Source organism: Gopherus flavomarginatus, chromosome 7 (genome assembly GCF_025201925.1).
Source record: "Gopherus flavomarginatus isolate rGopFla2 chromosome 7, rGopFla2.mat.asm, whole genome shotgun sequence".
In the NCBI taxonomy this organism is placed as follows: domain Eukaryota; kingdom Metazoa; phylum Chordata; order Testudines; family Testudinidae; genus Gopherus; species Gopherus flavomarginatus.
Window position 1 is genome coordinate 99382434 of NC_066623.1, and position 25691 is coordinate 99408124.

General features: G+C 37.1%; 1 protein-coding gene across 9 annotated transcripts in view; it reads right to left on the reverse strand.

Moving 5' to 3' along the window:
• Positions 1 to 25691, reverse strand: part of ATG4C (autophagy related 4C cysteine peptidase) — an 81026-nt gene that overhangs the window by 37772 nt on the left and 17563 nt on the right. For 4 of the 9 annotated variants that reach the window (XM_050962053.1, XM_050962052.1, XM_050962049.1 and 1 more), the window contains 4 exons: positions 22503 to 22581; positions 21758 to 21834; positions 17406 to 17525; positions 11606 to 13730 (listed from right to left, as the gene is read on the reverse strand). In XM_050962053.1, the coding sequence (XP_050818010.1) occupies positions 13560 to 13730; positions 17406 to 17525; positions 21758 to 21834; positions 22503 to 22581 (447 nt within the window). In that variant the 3' untranslated portion in view covers positions 11606 to 13559. Of the gene's footprint in view, positions 1 to 11605; positions 14519 to 16015; positions 16164 to 17405; positions 17526 to 21757; positions 21835 to 22502; positions 22582 to 25691 lie in introns of those variants that run through there. The other 5 variants (XR_007775435.1, XR_007775434.1, XM_050962056.1 and 2 more) reach the window with 5 other exon arrangements.

The window sequence follows — 25691 nt, forward strand, 5'->3', positions numbered from 1 at the left end:
GTTAAAATGCATTGTAAAAAAAGCAAAAGGCACCAGTGAAAATTTGTTATTTAAAAAGTCTGCTACTTCCCCCGCCCCATGAATATATGAGTAGGAAGCCACTGATGCCACTAGAGACCAAATGCATCTGATCACATATTTAGCTTTTGCTATGCACATAGGGTGACCAGACAGGAAGTGTGAAAAATCAGGGTGAGGGTAGGGGGTAATAGGAACCTATATAAGAAAAAGACCCAAAAATCAGGACTGTCCCTATAAAATTGGGACATCTGGTCACCCTATATGCACAAGCGAATTCTGGGAAATGTTCTAAAGTTTCCATTGCGTGCTACCAAGTTACAGGCTAGAGTGACTCTTATAGGAGTTATGACTGCTGAAGATGCAGGTCTCTACCTATCTTATGACTACAGTTTGGAGGGGCTGTGGTCACTGAGATTTCTCCCCAGTCTCCTGGGCAGTTTGGTCCTTTGTAATCTAAGAGATCATCCCTTTCTGCATGTTGTTAAAAACTGAGACACATGTAGGGTCAGTTTCTGGAATAAACCTTTCTGAGTCTCTTCAGCAGTGTTCTCAGCAGCAGGTCCTTGCTTTTGAAATTCACTTCCTCTGATGAGCTCCCAGAGCCTGGGAACTGTTACCTTTCAGGGCAGGGTGATAGGCCCAATTGTTTAGCCAGGCATTTCACTGCTATCTGCGGCAGATGATGGCAGTTAATAAGTAGTACCACCACCACTGAGCCACCCAGGCACTTATTATTGTGACATGCCCCCATCACTTGGTGGTGGCCATGAAGATTATATAAAAGTAAAATAAACAAGGCCATTTTGATAGGTGGTAGAACAGAAGATGCTTTATTTGAGTATATTATGCCACAGCATAGTCACCCATGCAGGGTGAGCTTGAACAAGTTCCCTTACTCTTTCTTGATTTACAGGCATGGTAAAGGGATTCTCCAGACTGGGAACTGCCTGATCGCATAACAGGGAAGTCTCAGTGCCAGATATGAACAGCAGACACCATAGGGACCGTGGTTCAGTTCTCTCTACTGAAAGTAGCTTTTACAGCTTGGGCTATGCTACTGTTTGTATTTTGCCACAGGAACTTATCCGGTAGCCTGCAGGCCCTAGCAATTTTGTAGCTATGGGGACTAGACAGAGTTCCAGAGCGACAGTTAAGATGTTATTCCATTCTTAAACAGAAGGCAGAGCCTAGCAGAGTTTTTTTTTTTTTTTTTTTAAATTGCCAGTCATCGGGCAGCAACAGCACTAGAATTTTGAAACAAAACCAAACCAAAACAAGCTATTGCAGTTAATTTCTATTGTACATGTTTTAAGTCTTATTTGAAGGACACAGATTTAACTACTGCATTCTGCTAATACCACAAGTCCCGGAGATGGTTGTTTTAGAATGGCAATATCACAGACTTGCCCTTTCAGTGCCATGCAGTTAATTTAAGTTCCTTTTATGTGCATGAAAAACTTATTGTTTTCGCACAAACCATGGAACCACTACATGGGTTGGGAATGGTTTTAGAAGCTGGTCATTTGAAATGGTCAAGCTATCAAATTGCTGGAAACTGAGGGCCACAGTGGAAAAACTAACATCGTAAGTGGCAGGATTTTATGGCACCAGAAAAACAAAAATCTCTTTGACAATCTTTCCACAATGTAACAAGCAGATGTAAACAATAACAGAGTAGTTGTATGATTCCAAGAACAGATGGTTTAAGTCATAGCATCTCCATGCCTCAGTTTCTCCATCTGTAAAATTCCTACTTGATAGGGGTGTTGTGAGGCTAAATTTATTAGTTTCTTTTGCTGGTGATCCTGGTGTGGATAGTGCTATGGAAAACATTTGTCAACCTCATCATAATTGTGCCCAGTTCTCTGTTCCTTTTGGAGAATACTATTTGATTTCATATTGTGCCTCTCACCCTCTGAGATGCTTCACATACTAGACGTACATAGAGCACTGATGAAATGCTCTCACCCCTATGTGAAGGATAGAAATCAGCTAGAGCAGCACCCTGCAAAAGAGGCAGGGAAGAAAAATTTGGTTAATATCCTCTAGGCAATCTGTTAGTCTTATGTGAGATGCTACGGGATCTTTAAAATCTATGAAGAAAAGGTCTCCATTTTTTGATTGTCTATTCCAAAAGACGCACACTTGGTTAACCACGTGAAACTCAGTATTTCTACCTCTGAGGGATGGAAAGGTGGGTTGACCAGCCAGGGTTTGAACTTGGTCATCTAGAGAGAGAGTTAACGTATGCTTCAAGATATGCAAACCTGGGACCCAACCCAACTCATCTCAGAGTCCATTGATATTAAAAGGAGTTGGTTCAAGCCCCTGACGTTTAGTCACTAACCCATCCTTTAGTGCACATCAGTGAGATCATAGTGTCATCATAGGATCTACTCTTCCCTTGATGTTTATGTGAAGAGCTTATGAAGGTAAGACGACAAGAAGCTCCTTGAGGCTGGAACGTGTTTGCTCCACAGCCCAAAGAGCTCTAAACCACATTGCTTTGTTGTTTGTTATTTGCTGACAATCTCATACTAGAATTGGATAAAATACTGACGAAGTTGAAATATGTTCCTACGTCAACAGTCTTCCTCCCAGTACGTGGCGAGATTACACATTACATAAGAACATAAGAATGGCCATACTGGGTCAGATCAAAGGTCCATCCAGCCCAGCATCTTGTCTGCTGACACTGGCCAATGCCAGGTGCCCCAGAGGGAGTGAACCAAAAGGATCTGACCAATTTTGACCAAAGGACCGTTAACTATTCTGTGTACACTTTTACACATTTGTAAAAGCTACATAGAATCTCACAGCATTGTGAATGCCACAACTGGAGTGTAAACAAGAGTGCTGTGACATCCTCAAGCCAGCATCCCCTTGCTTTTGTGGTTTTACAGTACATTTGAAATATATTTCAGCACAGTTTGCTTAAAATTCAGTCCACAAATACAGTACCTTCACCATGTCTCCTTTACAAGGCTCTTCAGGGAACTAGACTTGCGTGCGTTGTAGCATTTTATAACAAAGGTCTTTATATGGGTCCTATGCTGTTAACAGTCAAGAAGAGGTTTGCATCAGAAACATGGGCTAAGGTTCCGCTTATTATATGAATGAACACACGTTGTGTGTTTCTAAATCATTGGATGATAGTTCTTCTCCTTCAGCTGCTTTTTACTCATATGTACACAGCAACTAAAGGAGAAGAACTTTATATATACATACTGTATAATATAGTATATATAATATAATAAAGTATAATAGAATTCTATCTCAACGGATTTAATTCTTAAATGCTACATATACTTGTTTAATCTCTCATTTTAAAAGTAGAAAAGGTTAGATTATAACATCAGGTTAGCTCTCTTTGAAGCAGGTAATAATTAAGTTGATTCACTGTTGCAATTACTGTCAAATCCCCCTTAATTACCAGAGATTTTATAGCAGCTTCATTATACGTCTGCTGTAATGCATTGTGGCCCTAAGGAGAAGTGTTGCAGGAAATTCTGCATAGCATGTATAATTCTAACCTGCAGTTAAAGCTTCCAGTGAAAGTCTCGGCACTAAATTTATCTTTTTCTGACATTTTCCCCTATTATTTAAAGTAGTTTAACTGAAGTAACACCACTAAAATACCCACCTAACTTTGTAAGTAAGAACTGATGTCTTCACAGATATTAGAAATAAAAATGGAGACAATGGTAAAATTACAATAAATTATTTCTGGAAAAGTATTGAACAAAAAATTTAATAATGAATCTATCCTGACATTTAAAAAAGGCAACTAGCACCTCACTCTGAAAATAGTATCAAAAAAGAGTCTTTTTTCACCAGAGTTATCTCACTGAATTCATCGCTCAGGTGAGTAAGGATTATTAGGATCAATCTGGGATGCACTAGTTCCATTTTTTTTTAAAGTATTGCTAACTTCAATTTTTATTTATTGGATTGTACAAATACAGATATTTACACACATACACTTATTCTTATGTTGCACATGCTTTTATAGTATATAAACTTTGTATTAATGTTGCAGGTAATACTACTTTGTCCAGACCTTATCATATATAGAGAAGTTTTTAAAACAACACTTTGTAAATCTGACCTTCCAACTAACTTTTGTAAAAACATAACCACATGAAACTGCTGTTTTACAGCTCATGTGTCACTGCTTGTTTCCACTGGAAAAATCTTTACAAATCAGGATCTGTAAATTGAGCCTGTAACAGTTCAAAACAGATAACTGAATAATGTGTCCCACAGATCCCCTTGTAATGAAGGAATTTACTCCACAGAATATATTAGATGCAGAAAGGGCTTCAGTGTCAATGACACTATTGGCAGCTGTGTTAACAGTTAAGGAGCTGGCTTTGTACAGCAGTACAGTTATTAAATTTCTCCAGAGACCATGACTCATTAATCAAATATTCATACATCTCTGTAAATACACACTAAACAGAGAATACCCTCAGAGTTGAGCATCCCAGCACAAGCGCTCTTTCATGTAACACTGACAAAATCCTGAGAACATGCGGTCATGTTTTGCATTTCTAATACTCTATGTACTCTTTAGTACCCCAATTCCTAAAAACAGAACACAAATGATCTTACTGATCGCAAGTGTTACATAGTTACAATTAAAATTGCTCCACTATTGCTTCATACCATCTTTTTAAAACTGAAGACAGTGAATCAATTCTTCTGTTCTTTGTTTACCACCAGACAAGTAACTTTTTCCCATACGGATGAAGAAACGTAAGGCCGTGCTCTTATTAATACAAGAATTTGTATTAGCATGAAAACAACAAACCACTGGTTGAGCTATGAAGGCCAAAGAACTTCATATATTTGCAAGACATCAGCTTGCTGTGTTTTGCAAATACTTCATTCTGCTTTTCACAGCTGCTGTAAAATTTAATGTCTTCTTACCCATCCCATTGGAAGGAGAAATTTTCAGTTCAGTGCCCAGGACTGGCTGCTGCCAGCTGCATCCCAACACCCTGAAACATCAGCAAAATTAGGGTTTGAATTTCAAACCTGTAAATTCAGGTATGTTCAGATCTAGCATTTGGATTCTGCTTCTTACAGAGTTACAAAATTCTGATCCACACTTTTGGTTCAGACCTTTTGTAATTTAAGGTAGCCAGATCCCACTGTACCGTGTTTAAACATGGATTATCACAATACGGTGTAGATTTTAAAACCTCTGCACCGATTTCAAATTAATCTACCATGAACCTAAGGGTGCTGGTAAATCTTGAAGCAGACAACTGTCAGATTTTTTCATTTATTTTTAGCGGTAGAAGACACAGCAACTCTTGGAACAGATGCCCACACTGCAAGCTTTAGAGAGGCACTAAAAAAAAAAAAAAAATCAGAGTGGCCTGCCATACAATGCAAGTAACTCAATTGTCCCAGTTTAAGGATTAAAAGTTGGTCAGTTTATTAGGAGAATTAGTTCTCTTGTTTTTTAATAAGATTCTTTCTAAATGTTTCTTTAGATTTACATAGAGAGGTTTTTCTTCTTCTTCAGTTTTATTTATTAACCGACCTAGTTGTTAGCGGAGACAGGGAAAACCAAATGAGAAACTTCCCACTTTGTTTAAAATTAAATAAATAAATATGCTATTTCAAGCATCCTACTCTGCTCTCCTTGCATTATTTTGCAGTGATTTTTTAATTGTCTTTAAGTGGAATTGACATTTACATTTAGAAATGAAGATCATCTTCCTTATTTAATTAAGACAGCCACTGACTGATGCAGAGCAACAACAATTCCTTCCCTCCCCGCAACTTCCTGAAAAACAGAATCTATGCAACCTTGCTCCACTGAGTCAGCACATGGCAATAAAACAATTGTGGGCATTCACTCAGTACCACTCTGCAGAAATTATGGGATGGCAATAAATTGCCAACTCTTACTAAGATAGGAGCCCAAACCTGCAACCCTTGCTCAGCAGAGGTCCCACTAAGTTGGATAACCTTATTCACTGCCCTGATCTTGCAAGCTACTTTGCATGTGTAGTCCTTTAGCCCACATACAGGCCCCTTAATTTAAATGGATACAGAGGTTCACCTGAGCAGACCAGCTTACAGGATCAGGGCCTAAAAGGTGAGCAGAAGGAAAGACTGTATACATATTACTCTCATATAGATTAACCACAGAACTCTCAAAGCCCTGGCTGTTAGCATATGCGCGCTCTCTCTCTCTCTCTCACACACACACACACACACACACACACACACACACACACACTCACTCTAGAGATAGGCAAAAACCACTAAGCATTTATTGTTCACCTTCTTGCTTTAAACAAACAATAACAAAAAACCTGCTGATTTGTTTGGCAATTGCAACTGCTTTTATTCATAAACATCAGTAAGTTTTTATCTGAAAAAGCATTTGCAGAAAACAAAACCGTCCTGAATTTTTGTGTGAACAAACATCCAAGAGCTTTCCCACATAAGAGATCTTGTGACCATTAAGAAAAGCCTTTTTTTTTACTATTCACAAAGTAGACAAACAATATGACTGCCCATGGATTCCTTGCAAACTGTGAAAGAACCACTTGTTTGTTTCCTCATTGGAAGATAAAAACTTTACAAACAATACCACCTGATGAAGGTGACTAATTGTAGAGTCCAATGACAACTATTCAGGGTCCTGATTTTCTTTTACACTAAGGCTATGTCTACACTAGCACTTTTGTTGGTAAAACTTTGATGCTCTCCCACCAACATAGCTACTGCTGCTCATTCAGGGTGGTTTAATCATGCCGACTGGAGAGCTCTCTCCCATTGGTATAGGGTGGTTATGCAGGAAACCTTACAGTGGTGCAGCTGTGCCTCTGGAAGGTCTCTAGTGTTGACATAGCTTAAGGCTCTTTTACATGGCTGTGATGCTATAAAGGGGCTTTAAAATGGGTGTAACTAGTTTATACTGCCATAGAAGTGTAAATAGCCCTTAGTGTAAATGAAAATCAGTGAGATGTTCACAACCAAACTACAACATAAAGTTTTGTTACACATTCTATACTCTAATCCAGTACCCACAGTGTGTTCAGTGCCGGATCACATCCTGATCATGGATAAGGTCTCCCAATCCATGAATTAAAATAATCAAGCACCATCTGCTCCTATTGGGGGATCCTGGTACTGCAGCCACAGACTATTTTCTCCATCACACACACAAAAATAGTCCATCAATACAAAGGATGCATAAACAGAACAGGAGGTGGGCTGGACTTTAAACATGCTGTTTATGTTCATTTCTGCTATTATTGACTGTTATAACTCACTCAACATTTGATTTTAAAGGTCATCAATAAATCCTCAAAATAAATCAGGTCCCTAGAGTGAGCTCATTCTCTACTGTAATTAACGTAACTTACAAACATGTCCCCCTATGTTAGTGCCACACTTTCAGCAAATAAGATTGCATCATGATATCCATGAACACTTCTTATGTCTAGAGATTAAAAATTCACAAGACTTTCCTTGGGCTGAAAAATTCTTTGCTTAACAAGATTAGGAATTAAGACACAACCATCCAAGCCTAACACACCTGATTGCTGTAAAACTAATACACAGTTGCACGCACAGATTTCTATGGTAATTTCACAAGCAGAAAGCTCTTTAGTCTTAGCCCTCCTTTCAAGTTTACTTCTGCCATTTCCAACTTTTGAGGCCCCTAGCCATAATAAAAATTAAAAATGACGACACATGAAAACAAAATAAGGCACCAAGAGAGGGATGAGACATAATTTGAATATATTTTTATTTAACAAATGCTTTTCTGGTCTGACAGGGATGTGCATAAAAAAGTTGTAAAACGTATCAAATGCCAAAAAATTAACAAGTGTCTAAATGCGAGACCCCATTTGAGCTTGAGGCCCAGGCCAAATGGCCCTCCTTCCTCCTGCCCCCCTCTGATTGGCCCTGCCGATCATGATGGAAATACTTTGTCAAAGAGCAAGTGTTTTGGAGTATGTCCTGAAAGCAGTCAGACTCTAGCCTAATCAGATTTCCTCTGGAAATTTGTTCTACCTCTGTATCCCCTTGACCAAGATCACAGAATATGAGGGTTGGAAGTAGGCATTGGCCTACAATGGAAGGGACCTCAGGAGCTCATCTAGTCCAACCCCCTACTTGAAGCAGGATCAATCCCCAGACAGATTTTTGCCCCCGATCACTAAATAGCCCCCTCAAGGATTGAACTCACACCCCTGGATTTAGTAGGCCAATGCTCAAACTACTGAGCTATCCCTCCCCACTTGTGGCTCTCATATGCTTTGTCTTGGCACTTTGAAAGTTGAAGTGTCCCAGAGAGCAGTTGTCTTGGTAAATCCTGAGTGATGTGGTCTCCCACAGATGCCTTGGAAGATCAGGACCATGGCTTTGAATAGATACTGGACACAGACTGGGAACCAACAGGAAGTGGAACATGTAGGTGAAGTGCTCATGATGGGTAGTCTGTCTCATTGAGTAGGTAGGTGCACAGTCACAAAAGTGAACCGTCTGTATTGCATCCACCTTCAATCCTAGATATAGTGTTTTACAGTGATCCAGACTGGTGGTGACAAAACACATAGGTCATCAGAACCAGGTTTTTGTAGAAAGCTGGTGGAAAAAGGGGGTATGGTCACTGATCATCTAGAGAGGAGTGGAAGACAACCCCAAGACTTCGCTTCACTTTGATAAATGGAGGTATATGCCTTTGGCTAGATGCAGAAGACAAAGTCCCAGCTAGTTATTCAAAGATCTGGCAGAGGTGACTCCTGCTGCTATTAGACTTTATAAACAAAAATGACCCCCTCCTAAGAAAAGAAAGAACAGCAGAAACAATTATTGGGTGGGGAAAGAACAGACCTATTTAAAAGACGCCCATATTTGCCATATTCCATGACATTGAGATGCTAGTTCCATGAAGAAAGCAAGTAACTAATCAGTCAATGATTTGTATAAGCCACTTAAGAATACAGGCCACTGCTAGGTGTGAGAGTAAGTAATACACAGTTGGTTTGTGTTTGAAGGCAGCAGCAGCAACAGTGATGACACAAATTAATTGTGCAGTTTTCAGGAGATAATGCAGTAGAAGCAAAGATAATTACTATGCGATTAACATAGTTTCCAATTAAAGTCCCCTGTAGTTACAGAAAAACATTAATTTCTAGTAACTTGGCAATTTAACTTGTGTCACCACTGTACACGGACCTTCAAGGATGAGGACAACCTGTAAGCTGGCCTGTCCTGGAGTCAAGAAATATACTAGAATGCTTTCAAAACCAAGGTTTTCTTTCCGTGCCCTAGCCATTTTTCATTGGGGCAATGGGATCTAAACAGGAAGTAATACTGGAAGGAGTTAGAATCTTGAACTATTAGGTTTCAAGACCTATGTAATTAGCTTTATGGGCAACATGGAAAAGTCATGAAACTAGCTGTATTTCTAAAATAGTGAGGCCTAGCATAGGGCATTTTGAAAACTACGTAGACAGGTAGAGATGAAGACCAAAGGTGAAATGTCATGGGTAGCAAAGGACATGCAGGAGTCACTAACATAGACATGATAGTTAAATCCATTGTAACGGATCAAATTGGCCAGGAATACAGGTTATAGAACAGGGGCTGTAAAGGATCTGACCAAGAGGGATGGAGGAAAAAAAATTTAAGGCCAGAAATAAGCACATTTCATTGAAAGTACAATTTTTTTCTTAAGTTCCCAAGCTGGAATTTGGCCTGGACTACCCCACTTTTTCCAAAAAGTACTATAGAATTATAATTAAATCCCCCATGCCTCCTTCAAAAAATTCCCCAGTTTTCATTTCTGTCCCCCATTTCCACTTCCTTATTAGATGCTTATTTACACAGATTTGCAGGCATTTACCTAAATCACAAACATGGAAAAAGGAACAAGATGGAAGTTGCAGGAGTGAGAGAAAAGGTAACTGAAAATTGCTACTAGTTCTAACAAATTTGTGCAGGTGGCTCTGAATGCCACACTACCATGGTAGACTAAAAGACCCAATATCATCACCACCTGCTGTCTTAATATTATTGACAGTTTTGCAAAGCAAGTTTTCCTATCTATCATAAATATACACTGAACACAAGGTCTATCATTAAAATTAAGTTAGCTAAGGTATTTCAACCTTAGGCCTTCTTCACAAGTTATAAAAAAGAGTCAGAAATGAAAATGTTCTTACAGATCCGAGAACAATGTGAACCTGTTGAAGTGTTACAGATACATTTTATGTTTAACATTTATCTACAATAAAATTATTTCTATTTGCAGTGAGAACGCCAATCCATTCTTCTCATGTACATAAAATCATCCTTACATGCATTTCTATAGACACAGTTAGCTTGTCTGGTTACATGCATGTTTTATTTTGTGATGGAAGTGTGACTTCCGCCATGGAGCAAAGGAGGAGGAAATGGCAATCCTTAAGTCAGCATACTACGTTAAAAGTTACATGCACTGAACTGCAGTAGGCACTTTTACCTATAATCGATTTGTAGGTAAGTTTACAGCAAGAAGGTTTTATTAAAAACAGGAAGTACTACACTTAAAGTTAAAACATGCTGAAATGGCTTGTTGTATTGAAGTCTGTAATTGTGGCAAATAGATTCACTCTTAGATGAAACGTATAAAGTTACCTAGCCCAGATAATTTTGTTTTAGTTTAAATACCAAACCTAATCTTTCCCACTTTGCAAAAATGTCCTTCCTTCTCAAACCCACTCCAGTTTCAAAATTTAATTCTGCTTATTAGCTATCCACCATAGGACAAACCTGAGACATCAGACTATCAGCTCAGTTATGGTTACTGCTGTAAAGAATGGGGCCTCTAATAGGAAATGGAGGGACATTTCTTTGAACAGAGATGTGACGTTTTATGTACATATATGCTTACATACAGACTTATTGTAATATTTACCGTAACATTTATTCCCCGTGGTCAAAACTGAGTATTTCATAGAGTCAGGAAAAAGTCTACTGGGTATCCACTTAAAATATTCACTAAATTAATGTCACTTTTGGTTCCTTGCTTAAAAAGTTACTAGTAAACTCCCATGCATTAGAGCCTTTTAGGCATACTAAATTTATTCTTTTATTATTACAGTCATAGAAATTAGATAAACTAATAACATCCCTCCCGTTTCCAGTTCACCTTACACATAATTATTCCTTATTGTACATTTGTTAGTGCTTGGGTCAGTCAGGTATCAATAATTGTCACATGTGATGGGACTTCCAACACTTCCTTGTGAGCGTTACACAGCCTAATATTCTCCTATATAAAGTTTTTCCTTTAGTTTCATCCTATTTTAGAAAGTTACATGTCCTTGTACCACCCAAGTAATTCCTCATCTCCTCACCAGTGTTTATACATTAAATATTTGTAAAGTATCATGCCCTTCCCTTAGTAATAGATTAACAAAGCCATACATATTTGTTAATTTGCCTTAAATCCATGCCTACAGGCCCCTGATCATTTTTATTGTTTTTCAGTGAACTTGAATATGTTAATACCTTCCTGGCAAAGAGGCAGCAGAAAGGAAGTATCAATGAGATCAGAAAGAACAGTTACTACTTCCTTGTTTTATTACATGAGTGTCTAGATACATAGTCCAGAATTGCATTGGCTTTTTTCTTTCATTTTTTTTTGAATGCACAGTGCAAGCTCATGTCTAATTTGTTGTCCATTATCCCACATAGTTCAGTAGTTTTGTTTTCTGGACATACTCCCTAATATTTATTTTTGATATGGAAAAATAATGCAAAAAATATCATTAGAAAAATGCAAGCCAAACTTAAATCTACAATATTTTCTAGCCCTCGCTAGTATTCATAACTCTTCCCAAATTAATATCTGCATTTCATTAACACGTTAATTTTACTACTACTTTGGGATTATTAAGGACAAAATATCAAATAAGATCAGCCCTAACTGATTCCTTCTGTATATGCAGGACCTAAAAGTAATGTTACACTGATTAAAAATATTTAATAAGGAGCAAATTACCATATCCAATCAACTGGAGAATTTTTTTAAAATGAAAACAAATGAAACTGAAAAATAATCCCCGTTTTTTGGAGTGATAACTCAATGAACAAATGTGAAAAATGAACAATTCAACTCTGGTACAAACATGCGCTTGTCCCAGATTTGCCTAAAATCTCCCTACTAGTAACTCTAGTCTCCATTCTCATAAAAGGAAAAGATTACTTTAGTGATACATAGAATATTTAATATTTGGGTAGACAACATTTGTGCATTCTGTGCCTAAATGGCACTTTAGAATAAGTTAATAGCTGGTTTATAATACAATAAAATTTGCCTTATTACAGAGTATTTGCCTCAATGCTCCATTTTTTTTAGATCCAGAATTCAAACAATTCAAGCAAGAGAAATTTACCATTATAGTTCATAAATACATGCATTTACTCTCACACCTTTAATAAAAGTTATTTTTAAATGTAGGCAGTGTTAAATGTGTATTTTAAATTCTGAATTTGTTTTGTGAAAGCATGAAACTGTTCATGTAGACTTATTTGCTAGATGTTCTCTATATCTAAAATCACCAAGAGCAATGAATAATGGCACATATCAGAAGATCATATCGCAGAATATTTACTGTCTACCCCCAATTTGCTGTTTTATGCTCTGAATTAGAAGCTGCCTGGGTAGGAATAGAAGTCTCAATTATATTGTCAAGACAAGAAACAAACACTGCCCCCATTTAATAACTGTCTATCTGCTTTGATTGGTTGCAGTTAATATTAATAACATAACCTTTAAAAATGGTAGGGAAAAGCCAATACTTTATATTCATTCCTGATATTAAGATTCAACAGCAAGTTTAATGAGTAGCCATTATAAAATCATACTGCTAAATAGTACCTTAATTCACAATTCTGCTTATATAATTGCATCTGGATTGTAGCTAACAACTACTATTGATATATCAAAGTTATATCTTGAGTAGTGCAATGCTAGAAAGGTATCTCATCATTACATTACTAACCATTACAGGGGCTTAGACAGCAAAAGAGAGATTAAATGAACAAGGCTTTTTCTTCAGGAGCCCTAGATTCAAGTTTTGCTTAAAACTGGAAACAATCCAGTAGTCTCAAAATTAGATGACATGTCCACACCACAAAACCACCATATAATTGGCAGACTGTTCAGGACTGGAACAGCAGTGGGGACTGCAGGTCAAGACTTCGGCTCATTGACAGAGCTATCAAGGAGGGCATATATGGTACCCATCCATGCTATATTGTGTCTGGCTCTAAACAATGCTGTCTGTCTTCACTAGCAAAAAGTGTCATCATACTCATCCAACTATCAATGAACAAAAATAATTACATTTATGAGTGACATTTTAAAGACCAAACATATACGACATTATAATCTTTATGAAAATAGATCAATTTCAATATTGCTTGCCTTGTGTTGTGTGATTTTTTTTTTTTTTTTAAAGGACAAGTGTTCTCCTGGACAGCTGCCAATATCCTACTGTAAAATATCCTTAAAGCAAGACAAACTCTTCTGTACTAAATCTTTTTAATCTTTTCTTTTCCTCATCGGAGAAAAGGTCATTTTCTTCATGGAGTGGACTGGAGGCAAAGTCATAGTCTCTAGAATGACCCTTTACAAAAGTAAACAAGGGATATTTCTCCTTAGATGAAGATTTCAGCATCTATAATGCAAGATAACACACCGGATAAACTGTTAATTGAAAATGAAGGGATACAGTCCCTGGGTGTATTGATCTAATTACAGCAGCACATAATTTGCAACATGCATATTTGTTTTTATTTTCATTTGTCACATTAGAATAAAAACACTGCACAGACTCTCAATAGCCCACTTCTTCTGGTAAATAAATATGTTTCTATTTCTATTCAGCCACCTCATGAAACAATAGGCACACTTGGAGTTTCAGGCCCCAATCTTGCAACTTGTTCCACACAGGCGAACTGAACCACTACATATATGCAGAACTCCATTAGCTTGCACTCATGTGTAACAAGTTGCAGAACAGTCTTCATATCTTCTGTCATCTCTTGAATTGCAAGCAGGATCTGTGGGCAGGTTAGCACCTTCTGGAATTTCTGGAAGCATTTTTATGGCAGAGACAGAGCACCTAAGTCATCAATATTTTTATTAAGTTTAAACATACATTTAAGGGAAATAAGCCAGCTTAAGAGCAGATAAATCTGACAGTGGACTAAAAATGCTAACAGACAGCTTTTAATTACATGTCCACACTGCACACTAAGTTTGGGTTCTGATTCAAGGTTGAGCTCAAGCCCCTGGTCAGTTCCCACACAAATCAGTCTTACTCAGGTCAGCAAACACTCACGTCCCAGGTCCTAAGGCCCTGCCAGTAGGGTGCGTCAGAGTCCAAATTCCTCAGACTCAGGTCCAAGCTCTGTCATTCTGCAGCGTAGATGCAATTCAAGCTGCAGACTGGAGTCAGAAGGTCTGCGCAATGCAGTAAGGTTGCATTAGCATGGCTGAGACACCAGGGTCCAGCAATTGTAAATCCAGGTTTATAATGCCATGTGGACACTCAGTCATGAGCTTGGAAATACCGAGTCCACAAGCCCATGTCCCACAGACCTGGATTTACAATATAGCGTAGACATACCACCTGTCTCCTCACAGACGAGGAAGCGGAGCCTCTATCAAGGGATTCAACACCCACTGAAGTTTAAAAAAAAATTGCTGATCACCTTTGAAAGTAAATCTCAATATACAGCTATAGTATATGCAAAGCTACATTAGTCTACAGATATAACCTGCATTGAAGTGATCAAACTATGAACTCCAAAAATAATTTGTTTTAACGAGAAAATCTGAAGCACTAAAAAAACTTAAATAGATATTTAAGCAGCATGAGCTATTTAAAAAAAATAAAGCACTGGAAAATTATGCTCCAAGTAAAATCAGATTCTGCAATTTTTACTGTGCTCTGCAATTTTCCACTTTATTCTAGACTATTTAAATTCATTCTGTTATTATACTGAGAAACCTGAGAAGGGAAAGGAGAAAGTGAGAGACATGCAGACAACTGAGATGAGCAGAAGACAATGAAAAGGGAAAAAGAAAAGAATGAGTACTGAGGAAGAAAGAAAAAAGTTTAGACAAGAAGGAAGACTGTAGATCTCAGGGGACTGGGTAATTTTATATAAAGTCTTTCATCACTAGGTCATTAGATGAAGCCAGCCCTGACAGTCACATGGCAGCTGTTTGGTGGCCTGTGAAATGGGTTAGTACACGTAGTCCAACTCCTAAATGACATGTGCCTGCAATACAAAAGCCATCACCACAGTTTCAGAGAAGCCAAAGTAGTATCGAGACTGAACCATAGGACCATCTTTAGGGGTGAGACAATGTCATGACTGAGATACATGAATGAGGCAGTATGGGAGATGACAGAAGATTTCATTCTTTAGAGTCACTATTCTGACACCTCTCCGAGTACTAAATATTAAGGGAAATTATAAAAGATTAGAGAGAGAGAAAAAAGTAACTAGAAAAGGTAGCAGAAAGCTGATCATGAAAAGTATGGAACCTTATTAAAAGGAGCAATTATTATATCACTCAGGGACTACCACTACCTTCCATATCAACAGGCAAATTCTGGACGTGGGTTTTCTTAATCAGTATTCCAGCTTTCAAAAAAGTTAATGCAAAAGTGTGTATGTACATAACATTTGCTATAGAAGATACTTCCACCCAGACGTTCACGTGAAAAGGAGACAATTATCAGAAGAGATCTCATTAATTTGAGATGCTGAGTCCCATTAACCAACTGCAATGTTTCTAAAGCATTTATTTCTGTTTATCTGCTCAATGGATACAGATAACAGAGGGGACACACTGGAGAATGACAGTAGGATTGTTCTTCACACAATATTCATATGAAAACTTTCCTCTTTTTTGGAAAATACATAATCTATTTTTGGGTGTACTTACATTGATGTCATCATATTAATATTAAAAAAGAGCCCCAATCCAAAATGCTAGTAAAATAGTTTTAAGACTAAAATCAGCTCCTTTGAAGTTAAACTAGATGCTGTTTCACGGCATCCAACAAATGGATGGGGAGAGAAATTCACCTGGCCTGAGATTTAAGAGGAAGACAACGGAAAAAAAAATAAATAAAAGAAAGGTTCTTAATATCTCAACTTCTCATTCATTATTCTGTCATGTTCTTAAATCTCCTCTCAAACAGCAGGGCAGATAAACTAAACATAATGAAACTTTGCTTTATAAACTTTCATTCCATGTCTTTATTGCTTGGAGTGCCTGTCCGCTAAATCTACTTTCTAGTCCTCCCTGTCTGAATCATACAAAAGAAAAAACTTCAGCATTAACCAAAAATCTACTGACCACTATATGTGGTTACTAAGTTTAAAATCTGGATAATACTTATTGGTTCATACCTTATCTAATAATAATATTTATCACTTATATAGGAAGTTATGTTTTCTAATGTTGTACAAACCTTAATTCCTTCCACAGACGTGAAAACCATTATGGCACATGTATTAATATTGTGATGCATCTTTTGTTATTGCTGAATCCTTTTATAGGCCATTTTTGATAATAAAACATTTGGTTGTTTGGTACCATAGGTAACACAACACACATTAGCACCGTATCACATTATTGGCATTCATACACTGCAATAGTCTGGAAGAAAACGTCTGCCAACCACATTCAAACCTACCTAAATAAACCTATTCCTAGGTTCTTAAAGTGGAATGGACATGATTAGGCAGGTTTACTAGATGATACCTGCTTTGCTGATTTAAAACAATGCTTCCAAGTCATAAAAACACAGCTTTATCTTAAATGTAATCAAAAAAGCACTTATACTAACAAGAAATAATGCACAGTTTTGCTTTGCTCAAATATTTCCATTTCTTAAAAGTTTTGTCTTCAAGGGATGGATTGCATTTAAAAATTTCTCTTCAGGTAGAAGACAATCCAATGACTATAAAAGGTGCTGTCTGCAAAAATATTTTCATTTCAATAGTGCCACCTAGTGGAATAATCTTATACTGAGTCTACAAACCAGTGTAGTATCTGTTATGTTTCAGTCTGTCTCTTATACTCATCATCTCATCTCTTAACACACAATTACGGTAGTTATTCTCCTTTTAGACTTTACATGTTCATATTATGGGATGTAAAAATATTCTAGAATTCTTGTATGTTTGTGCTTCATCAATAACCTATTTCTAGAACAGGATGAGTTCTATTCAGTATATTTAAGACTATATTTTCTATCCTTATATATATAGTGGACATATACTATAGTGGGTATCAGACATATTAATTTCATAATTTCAGCACTTACCTTAGTTATTTCTTCAGAAATTCTTTCAAAGTCTTTCATGTTTCTACAATAAAATCCTATTGTACAGCTAGGATCCATGTTTTTGAATGACATCTTTTTGGGGGAAGGACAGTGAAATGACTGCAATTATGGAGATAAAAACATTCAAAAAGATATTTTAAAGACATGAGGAAGGCACAGATATCAATGCACTTGCCTTTCTATTAATGGTTATATAATTCACCATGCCACATATGCTCTAAAACCCATACAAGCTTTTAAAGCTATTTCTGTTCCCAAAAACATTGGAGTTATTACACCCCTGGACATTCATAAGACCACATTACCTAGTACTGTTTATATTTTATTTACTAAACTCCCACACTAGGCCACATTAATGCCATTCCAAAAAAGGATGTGAAATCTGTCAAAAGCTGGAGGCTCTAAAGAGCATTTTATGAATATTCTGAAGGTAAAGAAGGTGAATGCTCCTCTGCAAAGTGCATTTGTAGCCGTATTTGAACTCTTACAATTACTGCTTTACCACCACCTCCCATTTCCCCCATGCCTCCCTAAAAGAGAAAATGATGGAATATATTTTCATTAGCAAGAGAAATGGGTAAAAAAAGGCCAAGTACTACAATATACCATTAGCACAAAAATCCACTTCATATTTTACACACACAAGGATTTTTATTTTAAATGCAAAATTTGTTCTTATGATAGATGACACATTGACAGCCTTTGAAATGGAAACTATGAGCCACAGCTGTACAAACTTCCCCCCACTACTTCAACCAGATCTAGAAAGAATACATATAGTGTAGTTCACGTCAGTCTTAGGGCTCATTTAATTACTACAGAGCATGACCATGGGTAACAGTTGTTGGTTTCGTGTTTATTGGAGCTGGACAAAAGTCATTAACTCATTTCACATGTCGCAGTATAGCCATCTGATAGTTAAACCATTTGGTCACTACTGATCTAGGCTGCAGTCAGTGAGCTAAAGAGGTAAGGCTCTGTATCCTACTACTACCCAGAGCAATCCATACCCGAGACCCTCCATTAAATTACTAATATTCCTCTTATAATAGCTGAGTATTTAAATCTAACAAATCTCAATGCTCCACATTTCATGTTCTACTGAGACTGGACTAGTAGTTTTATTCTCTGAGTACTTCCCAGGTGACTGATATGAAAGGAAGTAATGTGAAATACATACGTAGACGTGCATCAGGCACAAACTCAGTTAGCTTATCTTTTTTTTGTCAAAACAACAATTGTTAAGTTCTAACCTGACTCCACAGAAACAGCAACAAAGCAAGTTAATATCCAACACTCTATTGGTGTAGAATCCCTCTTCCTAACACCTCCCTACTTTTCATTTTTGAGCTGGGTAAAAAAGCAGCTCGGCAGGAGTACAGATTGCTACATAAAATTTTAAGGTGTTTCTCATTGTGGTAGTTGTACACTATTGGCATGTACTGCTCTTTACTACTGACTGGTCCAATTACAAATAAAACCGTTTATATTTTACATTAAATTTTGTTACAAAATCAATAAAGACTAGCAAGTTATATTTCTGAAAGACTGTTACACTTATTTATTGTGTTTTCTCTAATACTGCCTAAATATTATATTCAGTTCACAGTTAATCAAAGTAAGATATTGGGAGTCTGCTTTAAGAAAAGCATTCTAACAGTAACATTAAAGGTGGTATTGGAACATCCTAAGAAAAGTTTTGTAGTATGTTCAGAAGTCTTATTAATGCTGTGAAAGCCACTACCACAGAGAGACATGGATAGGCATATTTCTTCCACTCATCCAACAAATGGATTCTAGAAGCCAATACAGAAGTGGATTGATTTCCAACTTATTCTGGACAATTTGTCAATTTTGAAAATATTTCCTACAGAGAAAGCTAACAAGCTATTGTCTACCTTAAGAGAGCAATTTCTGTTTACGTTCCGACACTTCTGGAGAACTCATACATTACTATTCAATGCACTGAGCATGACCTTCCAATACACAATCCTGTATCCAGAAAAGCAGTATGATGTGATCAAGCCAAGCTGACAGCTTCTGCATTTTCAAAATACATTTAAAGTATATTATTATTTGGAAATTCATATTAATAACACCCAGCAGCATACTCTGGTGCATAAATCACTGGACTAGGAGCCCACAGATGCAGGTTATTTTCCTGGCTCACTGAGCTGCTCTATGACCTTGGATAAGTACCTTCACCTCTCTTTGCTTCTGTTTCCCCTCCCATCTCTTATCTAGTTAGACTGTAGGATCTTCAGGGCAGGGACTGTATTTTATTATGCACTTGCACAGTGCTTAGCAGGATGGGACGCTGATACCAGTTAGGGTCTAAGGCACTAGCCTAATACAAATTAAAGTTAGCTCATTTACCAACTTCCATCTGAGGACCTCAGAAGGGCATTATAAAAAGAAGAAAGTTTTAGGTATAGCATTTTGTTTTTGCTTGAGACTATAAAAAGGACCTATATTTTTTTAAATTCAGAACCACTCGTTTTCTAGAGGGAACTTTATAATCTCAGACTACATGACACCTTAATTAAAACATCTTGTTAAAATTAAACATTAAAATTAGTTTCATTATTGCTTTAACCCCATGCTAGGTTTTAAAATTATATTTACTAGTGTTTATAGAAGCTTAAAAGTGTCTATAAACAGTTCTGCTAAACACACTATTTGATAATATATTGATTAAGATATTATGATTGACTTCAGCATGTTACCTCTTTGAAATTGGTATGTTAACTGCACTTTACTCACAATAGTATTAGGCAAGGAAATTGAAATAATTCCTGCTCTTCTCTCTGTTTTTAAACCAAATTGTTATACAGCACCAACAGCTTTGGGCCACCATAAAGTTGTATACTTCATTACAAACCATTTGACTTGTGTTTTAAATTTAACTAAATGTCATCAGTTTAAGAATGTGCTGAATTCCCTAATTGGCAGGTTAAAGGATGCACTCACAACACATAAGCTTAAAAGAGTATTTTTTTGCCCCACCTCCAACCCTGTGCAAGTATCTGCAGCAAAACTTTAAGTGTTATCATAGTATTCATTATGCTGGTGACATCACAGCCACAGAACCCTGCTGGTACCAACTAATATGGGGGCAGGTAAACGTCTCTCCCTTACAAATATAGTGTGGTTTTGTGAAATTGTGTTTTAGGTTTTGTAATGTTTAATTAGAAAAACCCCCGTGCTAAAAACTATACTCTAGAGACCAGCTCTATGCTCTAGTGGCCTGATGCCACCTGTGAACCCTTGGTGCACAATGAAGTTAACAAGAGCAGGCTCCAGATGGGTTCCGTAGCTGATAGAGTGTCATTCAGAGGAAGCTGGAGGTTCATGTAAGGGCTGGACATCACAGGATCCAGAAGGAGAAGTTTTAAACTGCTGTACTGAATACCTCTTTTAGCATGAGTATTAGGGACATATTGGCTTGTCTACGAACTGCTTGTAAATGCAGTTCTTTAGTACCTTTCCCTGGATTTACTCTTTTTTTTTTTTTAAATGTGAGTTAGAGGAGAAGGGGAGAAAATACTCATGTAAAAGTCTGATTTTTCAAGACCTAGACAGAGCCTGATAAGATTGCATTAACTATAACCAGAAGGAGACAGCATGCCATAGCTAAAAAAAAGAAACAGTAACTACACTTTCAGACTTGACAAGCCCTTGAAAGCTACTGATCCATGGAGCTAACTTGATTAAAAATAATAATAAAACAATCTGTTGAGAGGAACAGTATAGAAGACATCAGTAAAAGCAATACAATGGAAAATCCAGATCTAAGAAGTTAAATGAATGACCTATAAAGTAATTACGAGTAGACAGTACTGAAATGGTAATCACCAAGTCTTCCTAGACAATACACTGAAAATTCCTGGTCAAAGAAGCACAGGATAAATTTATGTAGTCTATAGTTCAAAAGCTGAACCCTATTACACTGTAACATATTTCTGACACCAATTCATTATTATTATTAAGAGAACCCATGGTGTAATGTTTAAGGTCTCTGGTACTGCCTCGCTGTCTATAATGGAAAATTACTTAGTGGCATGATCATTTATTTGTGGAGAGTCTCTGCTATATAACAAGATACAGACAAAGATAAATGAAGTACATAATAAATTAAAATCCACTATCAAGTATTTAACCTTTAGTCATTTTTGTTGATTATAAGTCTATAAAGAAGGGCAAAATTTTGACAAATAACATGTAACTAAAACTGTAAAAATACAGATAGCTAGAACAGCTCTAAATAATTAGCGTTTGAGTCATATGGGGGAAAAAAAAAAAAAACAGTACTAGCTCTATATCCACACTACCTCAAGAGGGAAATCCTTTATGCTGACATCTACAAAAGATTGGCAGTAATGAGGATCCATGTAAATCAAACTGTCATCTACAAGGACAAAACAGAAGACAAGTAATTCAAAAAACACCTTATTATTACACTGCTTACAATCCAATTTCTATGCAGAACAGCTGAAAAAAGAAAAAAAAAAGCCAGCAAGTAACTGCTTGCCAGACTGATATTCATTGACTGAAGCATTGGTTTTTGCAGGACAGATTAACTTTTGCATAATCAAATATGCTTGTATAAGCAGAATTTTTATAAAGTGATGAGACTGTCATTTAATTTTTGGTGATAAAATTACTTTTACAAACACACAATTATATTTTAGAGTTTGCACATGAAAAATGCATTCTGCTACTTCATCCTGACAGGAAGAACATATTGCTTGTCATCTGAACATCAGCTAGCACTACTTAAACTGGTAAAAAGTAAATATGTAAATAAGAACTGCCAGACAGTAGCAGCAAAGGCTTCTAAAGTTTGGTGAAACGGATAAATTATGCCTTGTTTATGCAACAAAGGAAATTAAATGTACATTTTATGGAATCCAATTACTATGTGGGGCAAATGACAAATGACTGGACTTTGGCAGATCTGATGAATTAATAAGGTACTCATTTTGCTATTTTAATCATTCTGCTGCCCACTGATCCTATATTAAACTTTCCAGCTTTTAAAAGGAAAAAAGAGACATCTCTTATTAAAACACTAACCTTGAAATCCAGCAAAGTAATATGACTGCTTAGGTTTCCCACCAACAACACCAACACAGTATTCAAGACTCAAAATTCCCTGCCAACAGAATATTAAATAATTCAGATTTAAAGGCTAACAGAATAAGGTGACAAATTAAAGTAACTTGGTGTAACTTTATTCATTTAATTTTTCCTGACCAACACATTTGGAGGGAGGTCAGGGTGAATGACTTATGGAAGTGCACCGTGTTGCCAACTTTTGCAGCTTTATTGCAAGTCTCACAATTTGGTGTTCTTCTGAAAGCCCCAGGTCCTGGAGTCATGCAGTTATACTAGAACCGCAATACTCAATATTAAAATAGGTATCTAGCTCTTGTGGCTGTGGAGAAAAGTCTAGGAAATGTAAACTTTTAGCACTCAAAAATCAAAAGACAAATAAGGCTGATATTTAAAAAAAACAATCATGATTTTTCAGTAAATGTCATGATTTTCTGAGGCATTTTTTGAATGCTTGTGGTTGGCAGACATTCAAGAAGGGATGACCCCAGTTGTTCTGAGGTGTTCACAGTTTAAAGACAGGCCGGACAGTTTAGAAAAGAATAGATGTAACATAACAAAAGTTGGAGACACTGTAGGCTACCTGGCATGAAGTTCTACATATTTTAGTTTTATGTTCAGTGGCCCCTCCGTCCTGTTCATAGGTAAAAGCTCCACAGCACAGGAAGCGTCTGCAGCTGTTTCTAAGAGCAGTTACCCTAAAAGACAAGAGGAGGTAAGTAAGGTGCACTAGTGCTGCCTCTTGATCTCCAAACCCTCTCTGAACTAATCTGTGGCTGTTTCGAAGAGAAACACCCCAGGTATACCTGAAGGGGGTAAACAGCAGGGGGTTGGGCAGAAGTATGTGTGTCATCCCTCATGCAGGAACCTATAGAAGCATAGAGCAACAGAGGGAGAAACATTTCCCCCCAGAATAGCAGACACCAGGGAACAGAAGAGAGTCTGGTAAGGACTCTGATGTCAACATGGGCCAATATGTGGAATTAGTCTCTCCTCCACCCCTAAAAGACTACCATTTGAGCTAAAATGGCAGTGGCACTTATGCCCCAATTTCTAGGGCTAAAGCCATTAAAGGTAAGACCATTACAAATCACCAATTACATTGTGAAGATTCTCTCTCAACAAGAAGTGTGGCCGTAAAAGACAATATTAATAAACAACAGCATTTCTACTTTTGCAGAGCTATCACATTACTAACCCAAGATATTAACAACATGGAAACCAACTTCCGAGTTACTCCTAAATAGGTAAGGAGTAAATACCACTTATTTCAAATATTAACAAGGGATAATAAACATTACAAAACATGCTTATGCATATAAGATAAAGAGGAAAAAACAGTTTAAGTCTGTGTCCACTCAACCTATTCCAGTGCAGCAAAACAAACAGGAGCTACTCAGGTAAAGCAAAGGTCTGATTTTCCTATGATAATCAGGCACTTTTCTTGTATAAGGGTATTATAAATCAAGTAACAACCATCATCAACAAATTGCGAAATCCTTTGTAAATAGTTATTTACTTAATTCAGTTCTGAGGTTTATGTTTTCATTTATCTAGATCCACACCAAAGATACTAAGTCACTTTCAATGAATTACAAAGATAGGATGATTGCATGCATGCAATTGAAGCCCCTTTTATCCTAGCCCCACTGATATATCTGTAAATGACAGCACGTTTTCCAGTAAAACAATGGTCAACACCAATACAGAAGTCCACATTAAAGAAGAGTGACCACACAAGATCAGAAACCCTTACGAAAATAGAGGCAAAAGCAGTGCGTGCATTAGCCTACAAATAAAAGCATTATGATTCCACATTCAGAGATTTCAAAGCTCTTTTGCAAAAGTACTGTAATGGGAACAGGGTTCTTAGATCAGGTCTGCAACCATGGATATGTTTTACTGTGTCAGACCTAACTAAGAGCAAACCAACTGTCTAGACACGCAAGGAAAGGAATCAAGACAGAACAGCTATTTCATACTTTAAATAAAAAAAAAAAAAAAGTCTTCGCAGTTCTGTCCTCCTTGGCTATAAAAGTTTTTCATAGTTCTCTCTAAAACTTTGTAATAAAATGGAATAGATAATCAAGAGAAAGGAAAAATAGGTACAGTAACAAAAGTGCCCATCTCAGATTTTCTTAATGCTACTGAGCAGCTTCTTAAACTGTCCAATCATACAAATTTAGATGGGACTCAAAAGGATGATTCTGTGTGATTAACAATAGGATAATAAAGACAAAAAGGAACAAAGTTAAGCAAATTCTTCCTTTCAACCAGCAGAACTACCAACATGCGTTCAAGAGGAATGAGAATTATGGTCCAGTTTCTTCGAGACCATTTTTAAGTGTTCAGTTAAAAAAAAGCTGAATATTTGTTGATGAGAAGTTAGACCAAAAAACTCTACACTAAATTGTTTGTTTCCCGGCTATGTCCTGCAATTTGATACACTGGTTGGTTTTTTATTCTTAATCGTCACTCTCTTCTTCCACATACAGAGTCATCTGAACCTCCAGCTAATGAAATATTGGCCACAAAAACTGCCAATTGGCTGAAACGGATTACAACCCTTCAATCTGAAAAAATGAGGTAGAAGGAATACACTGTGAAAGTGAAGCTGGTAGTCTTCAATATTCGCTATTTAAGGATAAAAAAAAACAAACAAGAAAATAAGCAGCTTGGTTTATATTTTTTAAGTGTTGGTTAATATGAAAGCTCATTTAAGACACCACAAATATAAATACCATAAATATACTAAATTATTTTTAATTCAAGTCACTGCACTAGTGTATTTTCTGGAAACTACTTTAGGAATGCAATATTTATCACTGTTTTACCATAGATCAGGGGTCAGCAACCTGCGGCTCTTTAATCTGATCCTGCAATAGCGCTCTATAACGTAAGGGTTTTTGGTCCGGCGCAGCAGGGCTCAGGCAGGCTGCCTGCATGCTGTGGCCCCACGCTGATCCTGGAAGCGGCTGACTGATGGCATGTCCCTCTGCACCCCTAGAAGTTGGGAGAGAAGGGAAGAGGTGACTCTGTGTGTTGCCCATGCCCCCAGCAGCATCCTCACAGCTGCAGGGGCGGTGCTTGTGGGCATGAGCAGCACACAAAGACCTGCTGACCCCCTTCCCACAAGGGGCACACAGAAAC